This window comes from Sardina pilchardus, chromosome 15 (assembly GCF_963854185.1).
Source record: "Sardina pilchardus chromosome 15, fSarPil1.1, whole genome shotgun sequence".
In the NCBI taxonomy this organism is placed as follows: Eukaryota; Metazoa; Chordata; class Actinopteri; order Clupeiformes; family Clupeidae; genus Sardina; species Sardina pilchardus.
The window spans coordinates 7272745-7291621 of NC_085008.1; the positions used below are offsets into that span (position 1 = coordinate 7272745).

Here is an 18877-nt window from a genome sequence, read left to right on the forward strand (position 1 = left end):
GTTTTTATTTTTAAAGGCCAGCTATTTCATGGATCCAGGATATTATGCATCCTGATAAAGTTCCCTTGGCCTTTGGAATTAAAATAGCCCCACATCATCACATACCCTTCACCATAGCTAGAGATTGGCATGGTGCTTTTTCCAGTTAGCCAATTAGCCTGTTTGATGCTCATTGAGCTCAATGCAAATCAAACAGGCTAATAGGCTAACTGGAAAAAGCACCATGCCAATCTCTAGCTATGGTGAAGGGTATGTGATGATGTGGGGCTATTTTAATTCCAAAGGCCAAGGGAACTTTATCAGGATGCATAATATCCTGGATCCATGAAATAGCTGGCCTTTAAAAATAAAAACATATAAAAAATCCTCCTGCTCCTATGGGAATTTAACATAGGGGTCAATTACTTATGCTCCCTGTATTTAAGGAAGAACATTTAGGCCTATCTATTTACGATACATTCTTCAATCACAAAGAAAATTAGTGTCCTTAGCGGTTTGATTTTTACTCATTTTTTGAATTAAGGCATTACAATCAATTCGCAAAAGATGATTTTATATTCCTCTTTTTAGTCAACTTTAGCATGGGTATGAATACTTACTATAGCCACTGTATAAAGTGCACAAATGTTGGAGATACAGTCAAGTTGACAAGCATAATTAGAATGTGCAGAACTGAGAGGCAGTAACATTCTGTACTGCCATGCGTTACATCTACACTGTAGTTATTTTTCGTACTGACAGTACAGTGACCTTGAAAAACAGCGATATACAGTATGAGAAAAATGGCTGGAATTCGGCTTAAACAACCAGGTTGGAGAGTGCAGCCAACAGCCATGAGCTGTAATCAGTCTCAGACTGATACCAATATTCATACCAATATTCAACTTTACAGTACCTTTCTTATGAGACATCTTCAACATACTGATTTGGATTTGTGTCATGATTGTGAAACACAGCGGAAATCATTTCATTGTGTCATACAGATGGAGACACATACTGAGATTAGCCATTCAGATACTTAAAATTGAGGCTGCCGCATCACTGCTAATAGAAGATTTTGTTGAGATAAAAGATTTCAAGATGAAGTCTGGACATGAAACATTCTGAACAAGTTGCCACGGTGCCACGGTATTCAGAAGCATTCATTGTGATGGGAAACTGGCCTAGTGGAACCACTGATGTCTTGTGCATGCCCAATACATACCACACTGATGGTGTAAACAGAACATGGTTTATTTAAAAGCATCATGTCAGCTCCAAAATTATACTGGTCTCCTAGCATAACTCTCACAAAAAAAGCATGAAAATGTTTGGCAACATTAGTAGCTGTTTGATTGTCTCTGTATTCTTGTACAGGCTTACAGGAACAGCACAATGAGACTGTACTAAGGCATCCCATGTGATCATTTGACTTCCTGGTTCAGTATTTAGGTGCTTCACGTTCATCTTCCCTCTGTTGGATAAATGAATTCAAATATACTAGTTCAACATAATACCATTGTGTTTTTATAGAGAAATTGGAGTTTGTGTCACAGTAGACCCTTTCCTTACATGATTCAGATAAACAAAATGCTCAAATGGAAGGACTATTTGAACATAATACGGTTGTGTTTCCTTCAAAACTAGATTGCTTAATGTAACTGTAATGTGGTTTGATAAATCGGACAGCCCAGCCTTTTCCCTTTTTTCATCTTACAGCAGTTTACAGCTTACTGCATTGTCCTGGGATTACATAATTGGATAATAAAACAGTCAAGATATGCTATTTTGTTTATCGGTCAATTTCACATATGAACTGAGACATTTGGCACCATATCTGTGATGTGTCATACATTCGTATTGCATGACCAGGGGACTGTAAACTGAAGAGGGCGGACATTGCAACACAGCTTATCAAAATTCTCATCAGAGGGCCATGTGATTCTCCACTGGAAGCTGATATTCTGAAACAAGAGATGATACTGCTCAAGTACTCCTGTGTTATGTCACTGTGCATGGGCAGATGTCTGTGTCAGAATGTTTGAAAGTGTGTCTTTGTTTATGGATGTGTACTTGCATACAGTCGGATGAGTCTTTGAGTTTGTGGCAGATGTGTGTGCTGTGATGGATTGTTTTCACTCCATCTGTAACATATTGTAGCATAGCACAGAAGGCAAGGGTGTCACGTCACAATGTTTGCTCAGTGTTTTTATTATTAAACATTTATTATTTCATAATACCAGTTGAATATCTGTCAAATTACTATTACCAATATTACTCCTACTCCTATTACTATCATTGAATGTACACACAGTATCAATTAGCTAATAATAATTATAATAATAAAATAAAATAAAATAAAATATTAGTGCCTTACTAATTTAAAAAAGCAAAGAAATGTCTAATGTCTGTTTTATTCCAACTATAAAAGAAAGAAAACATTATCCAAAAGGGACATTGAACAGGTGAGTTTCCAGTAAGCCTTTTTGGTTACACTTTTCCTTTAGGCAGAGTTACAATGTAACTACTATCAGATACAGTGTAACATTATGAGACATAGTGTAATGACATAGATACTCGTATGAAACTCTGGATAAGGGGTGGCACACTTTCTGGTATACTGTAGATACAGTACAAAAAGACTATGTAACAAAGTGTTCCCAAGTCTTGGATGAATCTTGCTGTGAGCTCATAATATTAGTCTTTGCATCCAAATATTTCTTTAACAAGGATATCAATGGCAGTACAGCGGCACCACAGTGGCAGCTTACAAAGTCAGCTATAGCCCAAATACATACAACAAGTACTGTATATGTATTAGACACATTGTGCAACAAGTGGGAATGACACATGACTCCGTGCATCATTCAAAGGCCTGAAATAATTTAAACTTCTGCATCAAATGAGTTGAATACCTTTCCCTTACACCCCCAAATCACATACTGTACAGTATGTTTATCTATGCACGTGCATGTATGTACTGTATGTATACACTTATGTGTATGTATGTATGCGGTCACGTGAACTCTGTAAGGCAAAGGGTGCTGTGATATTCCATAAGCTGATGCAGGCACAGGTGAGGGAGGAGAAAAGGCCACATTCCTAAGATTCCACTGAAAGTGCCCAAGGGGAGGGTTTCCATTACCACGGCCTACACACACACACACACACACAAACACACACACACGCACACAATATGTATTGTACATGCACTTACTGTGAAGACACACACACACACACACACACACCCACGCACCAACATCAAGTAGCCTATATACAGTATACTGTAAGAAACCAGCAAAAAAACGGAAACATTCATATCTCTCTCACACTTTCAGTTCTCTTCCTCTTGCTGTCTAAATGGTGACTGTTGGGGTCTTTCAATTAGGAAATGACAAAGCAGGAACGTTCCGCCTGTAATAACAAAGACAAGGCCAAGCAAAGCACCTTCCAACGTAAGACTTACAATAGAGGCAGAGCAAGAAAGAGAGAGCGAGAGATAGGAAAAGGGCAAATGAATGAAAGGCAAACACCACGGTTTCCATGGTTTCACCACCATGTTTTTTTGTTGCGCAAGTAAAGCCACTCTCAAACCACTCCCTGTCTTTCATAAACACGGCTGAGATGATTTGAGGATGTCTCGAGGACACGGTTGCATTTTGAAACTTCTGCTTCAGCCAGGCCCATAGTATCCACTGCAGAGCTTCCCCTTCAGTTCACACATGCTGAAGGCAGGTTGGTGCCCTCGTATACACTCATGAATGCTTACAGACTCCTTGAAAGTGACATGAAGCCAAACAAAACTAGGTCTGAACTTAGTTGATGAGGCTATTCAGATAAAACAGATGGAAAGTGAGAGATTGAGTTTTGTTTACGTCCGGCCAAATTGCATCAACATGAGTGGACATCTTTAAATTTCCTACACTTGATAGGATTCCTAACATCCCACACCCCAGAAAATGACGCAAATTCAACGTTGTGTTTGTGTGTGTGTGTGTGTGTGTGTGTGTGTGTGTGTGTATTTCCAGTCTTAATCCATTGCTACAGTTCCACAGTCAAGACTTTCTTTGAGTATGTGAAAATGTGGAAACTCCAACTTCCTCAGCCCACGCATGGTCTGAATCCAAACACGGTCTCAGGTGACAGAAGAGTTCAAGATGTTGCTCAAAGATGGAGGTGGGAGGCTGGGGGTTGAGAGTTCACCAGGGATGCCCTTCCTGTAACACAGTGATGAATGGCTTGGCTGCCCGAAGAAGAATCGCTCTGTGATCAGCTGAGAAAATCCTCCAGAATGAAGAGAACCGGAATGACCAGCAGGACATTTGCCCCAAATCCTTCTCCTCTGATTAGTCTGGAGAAGGTCACGAGAGTTATGGGAGGTCACGCGTGGTCACTGCGGTCACCACCAGAGGCCTTCACTTGCGCGCTGTTGCTCGGGTGTCCCTCTTCAGGAACTTCTTGTTCTGGATCTCGTTCAGCGAGAGGGAGACGGAACATCGCGCCGGGTTCTCTTTGCGGTACACAACACTGTCCTTTATTGCCTCTTTGATAACCTGAAGGAAGAAGCAGACACAGAGGTTAGCATGATGACATGAGTAACTAGAAAAGCACTCAGACAGCGCAAACCTCCGACAAGCGAAAACCGCTTCCTGGATCCAGACGGTAATACCGATCACTCCCAAAATTGAATCGCTTCTTCCTTGGGTCATTTCAGACCTTTCATCGAAATCCATCCATAACTTTTTGAGTTATCTTGCGAACAAATAAACCAACAGACAGACAGACGAACCCCAATGAAAATACTACCTCCTTGGCGGAGGTAAATAATGTTCCCCAACGGGGCAGTTTGTTTTGCAGCAATAGTACAGTAGATCACACACAATCACACACATGCAGCTTAAAAGGTTGCCTACCTTGCAGCCATAGTTAAAAAACAATAAAAATAAGATAAAATAAATAATAATAAAAGGCTCACTATATCCAAAAGTATGAGTGGGAGGGGGGGGGGGGGGGGGGGGGGGGGGCTATCTATGGTTCTTTGTAGAGTTAAGAAGTAAAACGGCTTACGGAACAATGTTTCTATCTAAAAGGGAAAAGGGAAAGGCTCAGAGAGGATATGAGGCACAGTTTTCCGTGAGTTGATGTGTTCTGAGCACTAAGGCTTGTGGTAACCTCGACTCAGAATCAGATATACTATCACCAGTGTCAACAGCGGATGTCTTAATGAGGAAGAAAGTGTGTTATGAGCAACAGATCGTCTACAATTCTGTGTAGTGCAGTCATAGTCCTTCACACTGACTGAACAACCCAAAAGTTAAAGGTACAGTATAATGTATAGTAGTTCTTTTTTGTGATGCTGGGCTCCCCCTGCAGTTGCGGAGTATGTGTATTTTACACAACAGTCATAAATACTGCTCATGGCTACCCTTCCACCTGGACATGTAGATTTGAAGATAACGTCCAAAGAGCCATGTCCAGCCATGACTGGAAAGGTAAAATAACACACGATTTCAAACAAAATAGGCTACTGCAGAATTGCTGTAAAGCAATTTGGGATTCTTGGGAGAGCAAGTTGCGAGGCTGGTTCTCTGTAAATGGCTAGGCTATGGCTGCGAAGGGTGTGTGATTCTCCCTATTACAACTAAGGGGACATTCACACTGGGTCCGTTTAACTGTTAACTGGATCGTACCCGAGTGCAATTACTCCCCCCCTAGCCCTGCCCAAGCAGATCTCTGTTTATATTACATATTCTTTTGCGGACCAAGGACTGTTTATAAACACTAGCTGCTATCAACCAATATCGCTTGCCAACGTTGGGGAAATTTCCAGTAACTAGACAATATCTCAGATGTGAAATGTCTGCTCGGACTGGGCATAAAAATAGATGTTAAAAGGAGGATCTTAGTTGTTTTGTTTTTCTCTTGTCTCTGATCTTTGAGGTCACCTTCCCTTAGGAGTCTGGAGGTGATTGCCTGGTCCATGACCTCTGAGGTCAACCTCCTTGGGGAGTCTGGAGTGATAATAGTTTCTTTTTCTGGTTAATCATGAATCATCAACAATCATGTCTTATGTAATGCTTCAATAATAGCCTGTTTAGCCCTACAAATAATGGGAAGACTTTGTTTAGGATGCTTTTGTGTTTGTAACCTGTCTGCGGCGTCGTGAATAAAGCTTTGTACACCACCGTAGGTCAGCCTGCCTGTGCGTACTTTTTCTCTTTTTGTGGACTAATAGGCTACTGTATTTTACCACAATTGCATTCCAACTGCACTAGAGTTCTAACGAACCGTACCCCAGACCCCCATGGTAGACTGCGTTCACATTAGCAAAACTCACCAAACTATCGGTCCAAATGAACTCCGGACCAAACGGTCTAGTGTGAATTTGCCTTTAAGTTAAGTTACTTTATTTGGGCTGTTCTTGTCATATAGGCCATCCAGGCGCAGTACATACTGTACACACACACACACACACACACACACACACACACACAGCAGTGAGAGTGAGTTTACCAGAACCACACACACACTAGGAGCAGATATACACACACCCTGGCTCTCACACATTCCTAACCAATGGGCCATGGATGTCTACTAACAATAGAAACACGTCAAGCTATTGTGAAGGAGACACTTGATGAATTGGGGAGCATGTGAAGTGATTACAAAGGACTGGTGTGGACTGACCGTGTGATGCATTGACCATGATAAGGTGCTATGGTACAGCGTGCACAATGGTGTTAGTGCCAATGTGAACAGTGCAGGGATTGAACAGTGCAATAACTTGCTTATTATTATTTAAGAACAATATATTTCAGGGAATAAGTTATATGGCTTAGATGTTATGACCACAGTCCAGATAGCGTACTGTAGGAGGGCTAATACAGCCTGTAAGACAGTCAGGTGGACATCAGACAGTGATATGATAGTAGGGAATGAGAGAGGCAGAGTCCATCTCTCCCCTACCCTTTTGTGTGGAATTGAAAAGTTGGTTGGCCATGTGGACAAATGACCTCCTAAAGCTGTCTATTGAGTATGACGGTGACAAAGTGACAGACCTGTGTGAAATTGGCACCCCATATGATCGTTAGCAAATAACGATTCACAATATAAGAAACAATAGTGCACAAATGTTTATTTTGTCTGAACAGTTGTGTGCAAATGAAGCACAAACGATTCCAACTATTTTGGAGTCATTTGGATGTCGATGGGGTGCTGGGGGGACCCCAGGTCACTAAACAAGTTAAAGTTCAATGTCTTTCAGACGGTTTGTGCACAAATGTTTATGTAGCTTGCACAATCATGTACAAACGATGCAAAAACAAATCGAAATACTTTTATTCATATTTTCATCACATGGGGTGCCAACTTCACATGGGTCAGTGACAGCAACCTGCCCCTGAACATGCATCTTCCGTTTATTGCGTGTGCTGTGTAGTGAGAGGTGATCAACTCCAGAGTTATGAAACAGTTCCAAATAAAGTGCAGTTTGCTACAGGACTACATGCGTTGGAATGCTGATTTATGGAGACAAGTCTGCTGGGTGCAGGTGGAGGGTGTTTCAGCACCAACATGATTAAATATGAACTAATTAGATAACAGTTGGTTACGGGCTGCAGGAAGGCTGATGTCAGTGTCTGTCTCCTCCCATCCCCTGGGAGAGAGCATGGAAGATGTGGACCTCATAGGCAGACGATTCGCTCACTGACATGATCAGTGATTTATGTGCCAAAGTATGCACTCAGAAAGGGAAACATTGCTGTGGTTAAGATACTTGAACTAGTCCAATTACCACATGGGGACCCAGGCAGTAGTCTGACGATCATATAATCCCAAGCTCATACTCCCATCCTGAAAACAACACCACTGTCCTGGATGGAGGCCAGCTTACTTTGAGTACAGCTTCCATAGAGCCAACCAAATGCATCCATGCAGTGTTATGTATTCTGTATGCACTAGAGATGAGTTTCAAAAATATGAAAATCATTTAGATTTGAAATGATCTTCATTTGAATCATTTACTGATTTAATAAAACTGAATCCCGATATCAATGGCTTAATGTACTGTAACTCTAAGCCTCTTCCTGTGGAAATGTGAATTAAAGTCTTCATTTTTTCATGAAAACATTCAAGGTGGTCATGCTGCAGGAAACATATTTTTGTTCTATAAAAAAACCCTGCAGACTTTGCAAAAGTACCTCAGGGAGTTTTATAAAAGAACTGAATTTGAATAATGCACTATGCTAGAGGGTTTCCTGTAGTTCTACGTCTCTGGGATTCCATTTTATATCCAAGCAAAACTTAGTCTCTAAAACTTAGGCTACCTCCATACTAAGCTCAATCTTTCAAGATTGAACATTGATCAATGATCAATGTTCCAATGACCAATGATCCGGTGCGTTTTTTGGATAAGCTAGTTTGTGACTGGACAAAAAGGTTGTGGACAGGAAGCAGGGGAGATAGATGCGCAGGTTTCCAGCCTGAGCTGCCAGGCAAAATCTAAATTCGCCTACAGGTCAGGCAGAGGTCACCCAGCCTAAGCAAAACCGGTATTGAAATGGCTATATCCATAACAAAATCGATATTTAATTAAATTAGGGTCTTGTGAAACCGAATTGAATTGTTTCAGGAAATCAGTAGTGATATCCCGCTCTAGTATGCACATGTCCATGCCATTGCCTGGTATGCCATCAATTTGGCTGGCAATGTGTGTTCACGAGTTTTCTCTCTTGCGGTGATGAGTAACCTGCAGCCACACCAGGCATTCTGCATGCTTTACATGGCTTCAGTGGAAAAGCCATGAAAAGATTTGCATATAAAATCCTTGTATGGCAGAGAGCTGCACATTCCGGGCATACGGTTTCATTTGAATGTTTACGGACACGCCTTTTTCTTTTGCCATAGGCCTACTGTACCTCAATGTTGTTGAGCGTGTTGAACTCCATTAGGTCGTGCAGCTGCTGGAAGGCATGGTTTGGATACTGGAAGTTGAACGTGGAGTAAGGTGTGTTGGGGTCATCGAAGATGTCAAAATCGGCAAACTCCTTATCCTTCTCCGTCTCTCTTGGAACTCCTGCGTGGGAAAGGACATCGATGGAGGTCAAATTTAACTTTACACGTAACTTTAACAGTCGGAAAAAAAAATACATTAGAAATGTTACAACTGCACTGCTATACGTCTTTTAGTCTTTTAAACATCCCATGAGGAGACAGAGTATGATTTGTCTCATGTCTGCTTACCAGCCTTACTATGAAACAAAAAAACAGTCACAGAATGTTCGAACAGGAGCACAACAGATGACAGAAATAATCATCACCCTTAAAGGAGCAGCAGCTCAAGCTGTGAAAAGTTGCAAAGAGGAATATGTATTTTACTGCATGCATATGAGCCTCTACAAAGAGGAAACTGAATGACTGACTGTCTTTGCATGTGTGTGTGTGTGTGTGTGTGTGTGTGTGTGTGTGTGTGTGTGTGTGTCTGTGTGTGTGTGTGTGTATGTATATATGTCTGTGTGTGTGTGTGTGTGTGTGTGTGTGTGTGTGTATGTATATGTGTGTGTGTGTGTGTGTGTGTATGTATATGTGTGTGTGTGTGTGTGTGTGTGTGTGTGTGTGTCCCTGATGATGTATGGCGTTTACTCTGTGCAGTGTTTTATAGTGAGAGACTCCCAGGGAGTTTTAGTGGGCCATAATTTCACATAACAGAACCCACACAAACACACAGTTGTACACATGGGGCTAATGATTTACTTCAGCATACCCAACACACACACACACACACACACACACACATGAAAAGAGACAGCCAGTCATACAGTTTCCTCTTTGTAGGGGCTCGTGTGCATACAGACAGACAGACAACACAGACACACACACACAGAAAGTGCCACAGAAATGTGCCTTTTGACATCCGAGTATAACTTAAGACATAAGAGAAGTGCATCCTGATGCCATCCGAGTATAACTTAAGACATAAGAGAAGTGCATCCTGATGTCATCCGAGTATAACTTAAGACATAAGAGAAGTGCATCCTGATGCCATGACAAGTTCATCAGGTTAGGATTAGATAGATAGATAGATAGATAGAAAGATAGATAGATAGATAGATAGATAGATAGATACTTCATTGATCCCCAAGGGGAAATTGGATTACGGAAATAACCTCACACAAAAATGTAACACACATATCTGCGCGCATCTACACTCACGCGCGCACACACACACACACACACACACACACACACACACACACACACACACACACACACAAACACACACACTAATACCGTACCAGGGGCTTTGAACGTCCTGAAGTTGATGTTGACCAACACAAAGTGTATCACAGTGGGGCAGTTCTTGTCGTCCTTGTTGGGCTTGAAGACGTAGCACTCTTTCAGACCCTCACGGTCAAACACTTTGGGGTCGATTTTGGGGAAGGGCAGTTTATTCATGCGAGCCCATTTCTCTGCCAGCAACAGCTCCTGTTAACAATAAAGTCATATGTGATAATGATCAGGTGTGAATAGGCGGGTTTCCGTTAACTCCATTAAATGCGGAAATCTAAACAGCGAAATGAAAAACAAGTAATGGAAACACTTTGTAAAAGTGAAATGGCAACATATCTTTAGATCAGTTGCATGACACTAAAAACATTCAAAAAGTTTTGAGGTGAAGACATGCATGCATGAACATCATGAACATGAAAGCATTCATAAACATAACTGTGGACAATGCACCCCAGAATTCTCATATGCCTTACTACCAAGTATAAAAGGGTTCAGCTTTAGATATCTTTTACCATGACATTCTGCACCCTAAATCTATAACTACCACATATTTTGGTGGATGTAATAAAAGCTAATCTGACCAACTTGAATGACTATCAAGACGATTTATTACAGTAATCAACAGCATTGTATCACCTAATGGAAAAACCATTCACAATTGGGCGTTTTCAACTTGATTTTAAAAAATTTACATTTTGTGTTAAGCTATAAGTTGCTGCTATGCTGTGAATGTGTGTGTGTGTGTGTGTGTGTGTGTATGTGTGTGTGTGTGTGTGTGTGTGTGTGTGTGTGTGTGCGTGCTCCTGTCTAACCTTGAAGGGCGGGCTGGAGTCGCTGGGCCGGGCGGAAAAGTCGAAGGAGATGATGAGGTCGACTCCCCGCTGTGGGCGCAGGATAAGCGGGTACGGCAGGTTGTAGGTCAGGCCACTGTCCACCACGTGGATCTTCTTACTCTTCACATCCAGCGGCTCATAGATGCGGTCAAACTCGTCTGGGTCTGAGAAGATTCCGAAAATTAAAAAGAAGGAGCACAAATGTGACTGTCCATTATCAATCCTGACGAGCAAGTGTAACAGGAACCAAATTTGGGATTATTCACAAACCAGATATGAGAACATTCCAGCATTAAACCATTAAAAACCATTCATGTTCACACAACAGCAAGCAAATTACATAGAGCAAGCTTTGTCTGAGTCTGACACAGACACATACAAAGATGTTCAAAGATTTGCAAGATATGCAAAAGCTTCCTCCTTCCTTCCTGACTGACAGCTGTACAAAAATACACCATTCTGTACATATCTCATTAGACACTCATTCTCTCATTCTCTCTCTCTCACACACACACACACACACACACACACACACAAGTTGGAAACCACACTACACACAGACACACGCACACAGATCACCACACAGATCTTGCTCAGACTAATCTCTTTCCTCTCATCTGAATAAAGAGTGTCGGGGGCCAAACATGGCATCTATGCAAAGTACAGTGGCTTCAGATAGCAGGCCTTTCTTGGACTTTGGACAAGCATGCTTTACCAACTTGAAAATAGGTATCACCCACATTGGTGGGTGCATATACCTTGCTGAATGTGTGTGTGTGTGTGTGTGTGTGAGAGAGAGAGAGAGAGAGAGAGAGAGAGAGAGAGTGTGTGTGTGTGTGTGTGTGTGTGTGTGTGTGTCAGTGTGTGTGTGTGTTCTAGTATAAACTTGTGTCTCAGAGTGACGTTACGCAGCTGGTTAAGGTCAGAAAGAACGAGAAAGAGATAGAGAGAGAGTGTGTTTGTGTGTGTGTGCTGCATCACTTTCTGTATGTGCACGTCCCCACTAGGGATGGAAGAAAGAAAGGTTCAGACAAGATCATGCTCAGGTTAAAGTAAAACTCCAGCGAAAACTGACTTTTCTGCATGAAAAGACATCAAATCAGCCGTGGAGACATTATTATTCATTGATAAAGCACTACAGAGCTTGCACCGGCGTAACTTATATCCCCAAATCGCAAACAGTGGATTAGCTAAGGGCTGTGATATTGTCCAAAAGAGCATCAAACATCGTCAGTAGCTTGCTTAGGGTCTCCACACATAAAACAAAGCACCAGTGTTCCTAACAGTCTTCTGTAATAAACTCCGCGTTTGCTACTGTACATACTGTACATTGTTGGTGCTTTGTTTAACGTGTAGAGATCCTGAGCAAACTACTGACGAGGTTTGGTGCTGCTTTTGGACAATATCACTGGTTCAAAAATGCTATTTGAGAAGAGTTTAGTTCACAGCCCTTAGCTAATCAACTGTTTGAGATTTGGGAATATAACGCATGCCGGTGCAAGCTCTGTAGAGCGTTCCCAATGAAAATTACTTTCTCCGCGGCTCATTTGATGTGCTTCCAAGCTGAAAAAGGGTCTGATGTCAAGTTTCACTTTAACTTAGATATCTAACAAACAGGTTCTCACACCGCACCACGAGAATCATTCCTGGAACTACACTGCCTGGTTGGCCAGGAAGCAATAGCAATAATCACTTGGCAAAGTCTCATGCAGCACCATCTCTGGGATTTCCAAAGAAAAGCTACAAACCAGTGCGACAGGGATGTCAGAAAAGAACCTCCCTTTCCGATTCACTGACTCAAACTATACAGTAGTATGAGTGTGTAAGGCGTCAGTGGTGACTCTATGACAGAATGAAAACATTGCCAAGATAGCAGTCTGCTAAGACAGTGGTATCAATCTCTAATGACCTTTAAAATACATGGATGTTTACCTTTCCTTGATGTTTTAAGTGCTGCCTTATCTTGTTGATGTCATTTCCTGACTTGGTGAGGTTAGCAAAGAACCCAGGGATAATGCGAGGAAGCTAAGTCACAATTACAGGTCAGTACAGTCATAGCTTTACAAAGCATGTTTTGTCTGATGATTTCAACTAAAAAAAGGTCTGACCTACTTCTGACCTTTCCCACAGTTCTCCTCAGACAACCAAGCATTCTCTGTGTTAAAGACATCAAATTAATCACATACTACATACAATTGAGCTATATCTATTATGTAAGGGATAATGTATAGAATGCGGGTCATTGTCGGGAAAAAGGTCCAGACAGGGCGAACCGGACCCTGACGCGCAGCGGAGAGAGATATGACCACTTATGGCTGATATGTCTATCAGTTGGGTTTGGATTGTCTAGGTAGTTATAATGTATTTTTTAAGAACTTTGCCAACAGAAACACAGTCATTGATCTACCTGTAACAGAATTCCTGATGCAGTTTCTTGGGCTATGAAGCAATTTCTGAATGAGTCTTAAACATCAAGCATGGCTTTGCTTGTGCTTCTTGGACTACCCATCATATAATAGGAATGTGGGGAGGGATTTGCAGAGTGCTCTGTGTGAGGTCTGGCCAGTATTGGGAGAGCCGTTTGTAACATTCTCACAAATGGAGGGCTCAGGCTCAGGGCTTCATTGGCGTTTGTTATGGAAACAACTACATACCTCAACAAACGCATTATTGTGGTCTGTTAGCCATTAGCTTTGCGTTCTGGCTATCAGTCATCATAAATTGCACAGCAGAGACTGTGCCAGGCTTAAGTTCCTCTAGCCAGATTTTTCAGCTATACCCTGGCAGCCAAGTGCAACATGCACAGAGCCCTGGAGGAACACAGCTCAGGTAGCACAGCCAACACTGCAGAAGATCCAGCTCCTCCAGTACAATGAGCTCAATTAATCAGCGTCTGTGGATTACCTCGATGATGTCGTCTGACATGATTAATTATGGGACTGTCGCAGTGGAATTTTGTTGTTGCATTTGAGCATTTACAGTAGAGGATATGCTGACAGTGTTTGTTTCGTTCTCTGAAATGCTTGAGAGATTTTCCACACACACAGAGTGCGTTCTCTGCGACATGGTGTTTTGCATGGCTGCCACACAATATCTCTCTGTTAGAAAGTTATTGTTTATTGAACTCATGCAACAAAGCCAGTGCGAAAGCTGTCCCCACCCGAAAGGTTACCAAAGAAGAAGGAAGTAAAGCATCACCATAGAGGATAAATGTGACCTGTGAATGACACTAGAATCACCACATGTTTGTGTGCCAGACGTGAACCCACAGACAGTTGAAAACCAATGTTTTTGGGAAGCCAGTTTAACTTCTGGCATTTTTCCGCAAAAAAATGGAAATATAAAACCAATAAAATCATATAATTCAGAATTGATCATGTTATAAATTACATTTTGAGCACTATTTATTGAAACCCCAATACATAATCTATCTTTTACAACAATAAACACATAATGACCTAAACTGACATTATTATGCTAGGACTACTTTCACACTCTTTATAGATTTGGCGGTTTTAGCTTTTTTCACAGACGGGGTCACAAATATACGGAAGAAGACAGCACAAAACTGCATTAGCAATACACAAAGACAACAGCAAGAAGCAACATGACCTCTCCATGACAGAGTACCAGTATGTTAACCTTTGGCCTTTGACCTCACCTGTGACGGCGTCGACCTCCTCCTCGGCCACCTGTGGGTACATGTAGTCGCTGAAGGGCGAGAAGGGCATGGAGGTGTTGAGGTTGAGGCCCAGCATGAAGTTGTGCACCTTGCCGGCGCGGCCCTCGCGCGTGTTGAAGAGCGACGAGTCGCTGAAGATGGAGGTGACCATGCGCTGGACCCAGCTGGCCTGAGCGCGCTGGTGGAACTCCTCCTCCGCATCCCTGCTCTCTGAGCCCCCTGAGAGAAGGACAGAGGGAGAGAGCGAGAGAGAGAGACAGCGAGAGAGAGAGAGAGAGAGAGAGAGAGAGAGAGAGAGAGAGAGAGCACATTCATATGAAGTTCTTTGAAATAATAGTTTGAAATAATTAAGCTGCTTTGAAGGCAGACTGAAAACGGACCTTGTGAACATTTCGACCCAAATGTAAACAGGGGTCCCTCTATTCAAAATGTTAAAGGTAAGTATTTAAATGGTTTTGCATCTCTAAACTGACACCATCGTTAAGCCAGCTTCAGAGGCCATCGATCGAATTCTTCATCCAAATTCTTTGAAAGGTCACGCCGGTGAGGGCGTCAATGAGCCGCGTCCCTGGTGAGGGTGGCAATGTGGCTTGTGGAGTGACATAGAGGCATAGAGGCCGACAGCCAGCCAGCATAATGGGCTTTAGTCAAACACACTGTACATGTAGCTCTCGTTACCTCTGCGGGGCTCGTCGTCATTGTCCAGGTTGTCTGCTCCCACGATGTCCGCAGGCCTGATCTGTTCTGTAGTGCAGACGCAAAGCATCGGTTAACTTGCTGTACATACCGTATTCACACACACACACACACACACACACACACACACACACATACATACAGTACATACACACACACTGACTATTCACTGCACGTCTAATTAGTGCACTATTTGCAGTGTGTTGCAGAGAATACTGAGAATGTAGGTGGGTGTGCACATCTGGGTGTGCACATCTGACTGTATAATCCTCAGTTTATGTGGGGTGACAAAAAAAGAACGGCAATCAAATGATCCCATTCAGCACCTGACACACTAACCATTACAGGAAGTCATTAGTTTTGCTCTCTTGCCCACACATATAAACACACACAGACACACAAATGTGAGGTAAGGCAATTCTTGGTTGGCAATGCAATAACATTAATGAGTTTGGAACAATGCATTCCACACAAAACAATCACACACACACACACACACACACACACACACACACACACACACACACACACACACACACACACACACACAGACACACACACACACACACACACACACACACACACACACACACACACACAAACACAAACACACTCATTGAGTATTACTAATACAGTATGTAGTATGCCCTAATAAAGGCACACTATTTCCAGCCTGCATTGCTACGCCAGTTTGCCCAGCTGTCAATCACCCAGCGATGAGGTGTTCCCCGGACACAGGAGAGGCTTGAGAACCAAACTCAAATACCTCTGATGTTGATCATCACCTCTCATGTCACACCTGTGCCATTCATTCTGGGCATAACTGACACTTAGGGACAATCCGTGGCACCACATAAACACAGCGAACAAATGAAAGTATTGCTATTTGAGCTCTGTGGAATCTGAATTAGTGTTCTGATGAGGCGTCAACTTCATAACTTCGACTGTGGAGATGCATTCCATACATACTTATTTATTAGGAATCTATTATTTGCCCATAACATCTACACCAAAGGTCACACATACAATGTTGTTCCCACAAGGTTTGTGCAACAAAAAGACAGCTACATTCAGGCTGTGTTCCTGACAAACTGGCTGTTGCACAACCTCTTTGGAAAAATTAAACTTGGATGCTTCACGACCATGTAGCTACAGGCCTATTTTTTAAACATCCACCTATTTGAAGTTACTGGAAGAAACTATTGCTGCTAAACAGTTCAGTCTGGTTTCAAGTAGCATCGTCGTTCTGAGCCAGGAGTTAGGAAATACCTGTTGTTAAAGATGTTAAAGAGATGTCATTACGATAATACGCTTGATTTCTTTAATGACAATGTTCAGCTTCACTTGACTTTGTAGCTGAGGTAGACAAGTTGGAAACTACACTACACACAGACACACACACACACACACAGACACACAGACACAGACACACAGACACACGCACACACAGACACACACACACACAGACACACGCACACACAGACACACACAGACACACACACACACACACACACACACACACACACACACACACACACACAGTCTTACCCAGTTCCTCCTCCATAGTACTACCACTTGGTCCTGTGTCCTTGACTCCCAGCACCCTGTTGAAGAGAATGGAGAAGGCACTACCCCATATTCCTGCAGAGAGAAGCAACCAGCTGACATGTCAAAATTATTGCATTTTATTTACACAAAAAATGTAGCAATTTGCCACTTCATGTAGACATGATACTGTACAAATGAATGTATGTATGTATTTACCCATTAGAAAATGTAGTGGATTCTCCTCATACTTCTTGACTGCAGTTCCCATGAAGAACTTGCTACCGAAAAGGTCAGGTGTCATGAATGTTCCATATTTGGCCATGCCAATCTCATATGGACTAAACTCTACCCAATCTGTCAATGAACAAACAAGCACATGAGTAAAGCCTCTAACAACAGACTAACAATAGACACAGAGACACAACACAATAGCAAATCTCCAGCAACAACACACACACACACACACACACACACACACACACACACACACACACACACACACACACACACACACACACACACACACACACACACACACACACACACACACACACACACACACACACACACACACACACACACACACAGAGAGAGATCCCAAGGCAGACTATTAATAGCCTTTGTGTGGCCGTCATTTGAATAGCAGTGTATTTTTTCGCCCAGTGAATGAGAGACAGGCAGCGGTATGTAAACAATACTTGCTTGACTCACTCACTCACTCCCACCCCTTCAGTAAGATGAGGGAGATACCTGTGGGTGTCGTGCCGGGCATATCTTCAGTCCCTTAGGCAACACCACAAACTCTTTCCATTCATGGGAAGCATGAGCATAGCGTCATTTACAATGACACTCAAATCCAACCAGGGAGGTAGTCTCTTTGTTCCATTATATATTTTCTGGGGAAAATACTTCTTGTGTCTAGAGTGGCGCAAATACACACACCCCATGCCATGACGCACTACAGTAGTTCACAAACTCACTAAACCATGTTAAACGTTCCTCGTTCTATCTGCACCCTATTGAAATCACTAGATTACTGTAATACATACAATGAAGGCAAAATGAGCTAACCAAAATACACTTTTGTCTAAAATTAGCTCTAGTTGCCTGTAGCCTACTGACCTATTATGCAAGCAATAATTTGCTGTGTACATTTTTAGAAAACTACAGTATGTAACAATAAACACACACACACACACACACACACACACACACACACACACACACACACATATCAGCACATACTAGTGTCTCCACAATATGGTGAATTTACCTGCGGAAATAAGCATGGTTAAGTTTATCAAGTAAGGCTTCATCAGACACCCTTGAGGAGTGTGTTGGTTTGGGCTACATTCTCCGACAATCACTCACTCCGCGCACAACAACAATGGGTTTCTCTGATTAGTGTCCTCTTGAGAAGGATTACTGTAACTAAAGGGAAGTGCCCCAAAGAGAGAGTGTCCTGATCTACAGCCTTTGAAACAAACAGTTCCACTCTAATGTTATTGTCTCTGACGCGATGGCATTTCTGTCTGACAGCAGGACACTGGTGTGACAGCAAGAGACGAGCGAGGAAAGTGGTGTTCAAAGCAAACATGCCTGTCACCTGTCACCTGTCACCTGTGACTGACAGCCAGAGGCTAGGAGGCGGCCTACGCAGCATCATCTCCCCTGAACCCTACATGGCATTTGTATTGTGTCTTGTTTGAGGAGGAAAGGAACACATTGTGCTTGTCCAAATGAGGGGTGTCAAGGCACACATCTTCGTACCAAACCGTTAACCAAAGTACAGGATGTTCGGATCAATGCAGATGTGTACCAATTGTAGCAAATGTATTTTTCAACTGCAATG

At 42.4% G+C, this 18877-nt stretch overlaps 1 protein-coding gene across 2 annotated transcripts in view; it reads right to left on the reverse strand.

The window, feature by feature from the left end:
• Window positions 1–2174: 2174 nt before the first annotated feature.
• Window positions 2175–18877, reverse strand: part of pla2g4ab (phospholipase A2, group IVAb (cytosolic, calcium-dependent)) — a 35480-nt gene continuing 18777 nt past the window's right edge. For both annotated transcript variants that reach the window (XM_062555921.1, XM_062555920.1), the window contains exons 11-18: window positions 17242–17379; window positions 17026–17118; window positions 15460–15525; window positions 14761–15000; window positions 11079–11263; window positions 10272–10461; window positions 8895–9052; window positions 2175–4532 (exon numbers count right to left, since the gene is read on the reverse strand). In XM_062555921.1, coding sequence (XP_062411905.1) covers window positions 4395–4532; window positions 8895–9052; window positions 10272–10461; window positions 11079–11263; window positions 14761–15000; window positions 15460–15525; window positions 17026–17118; window positions 17242–17379 — 1208 coding nt within the window. In that variant the 3' untranslated portion in view covers window positions 2175–4394. The remainder of the gene's footprint in view (window positions 4533–8894; window positions 9053–10271; window positions 10462–11078; window positions 11264–14760; window positions 15001–15459; window positions 15526–17025; window positions 17119–17241; window positions 17380–18877) is intronic.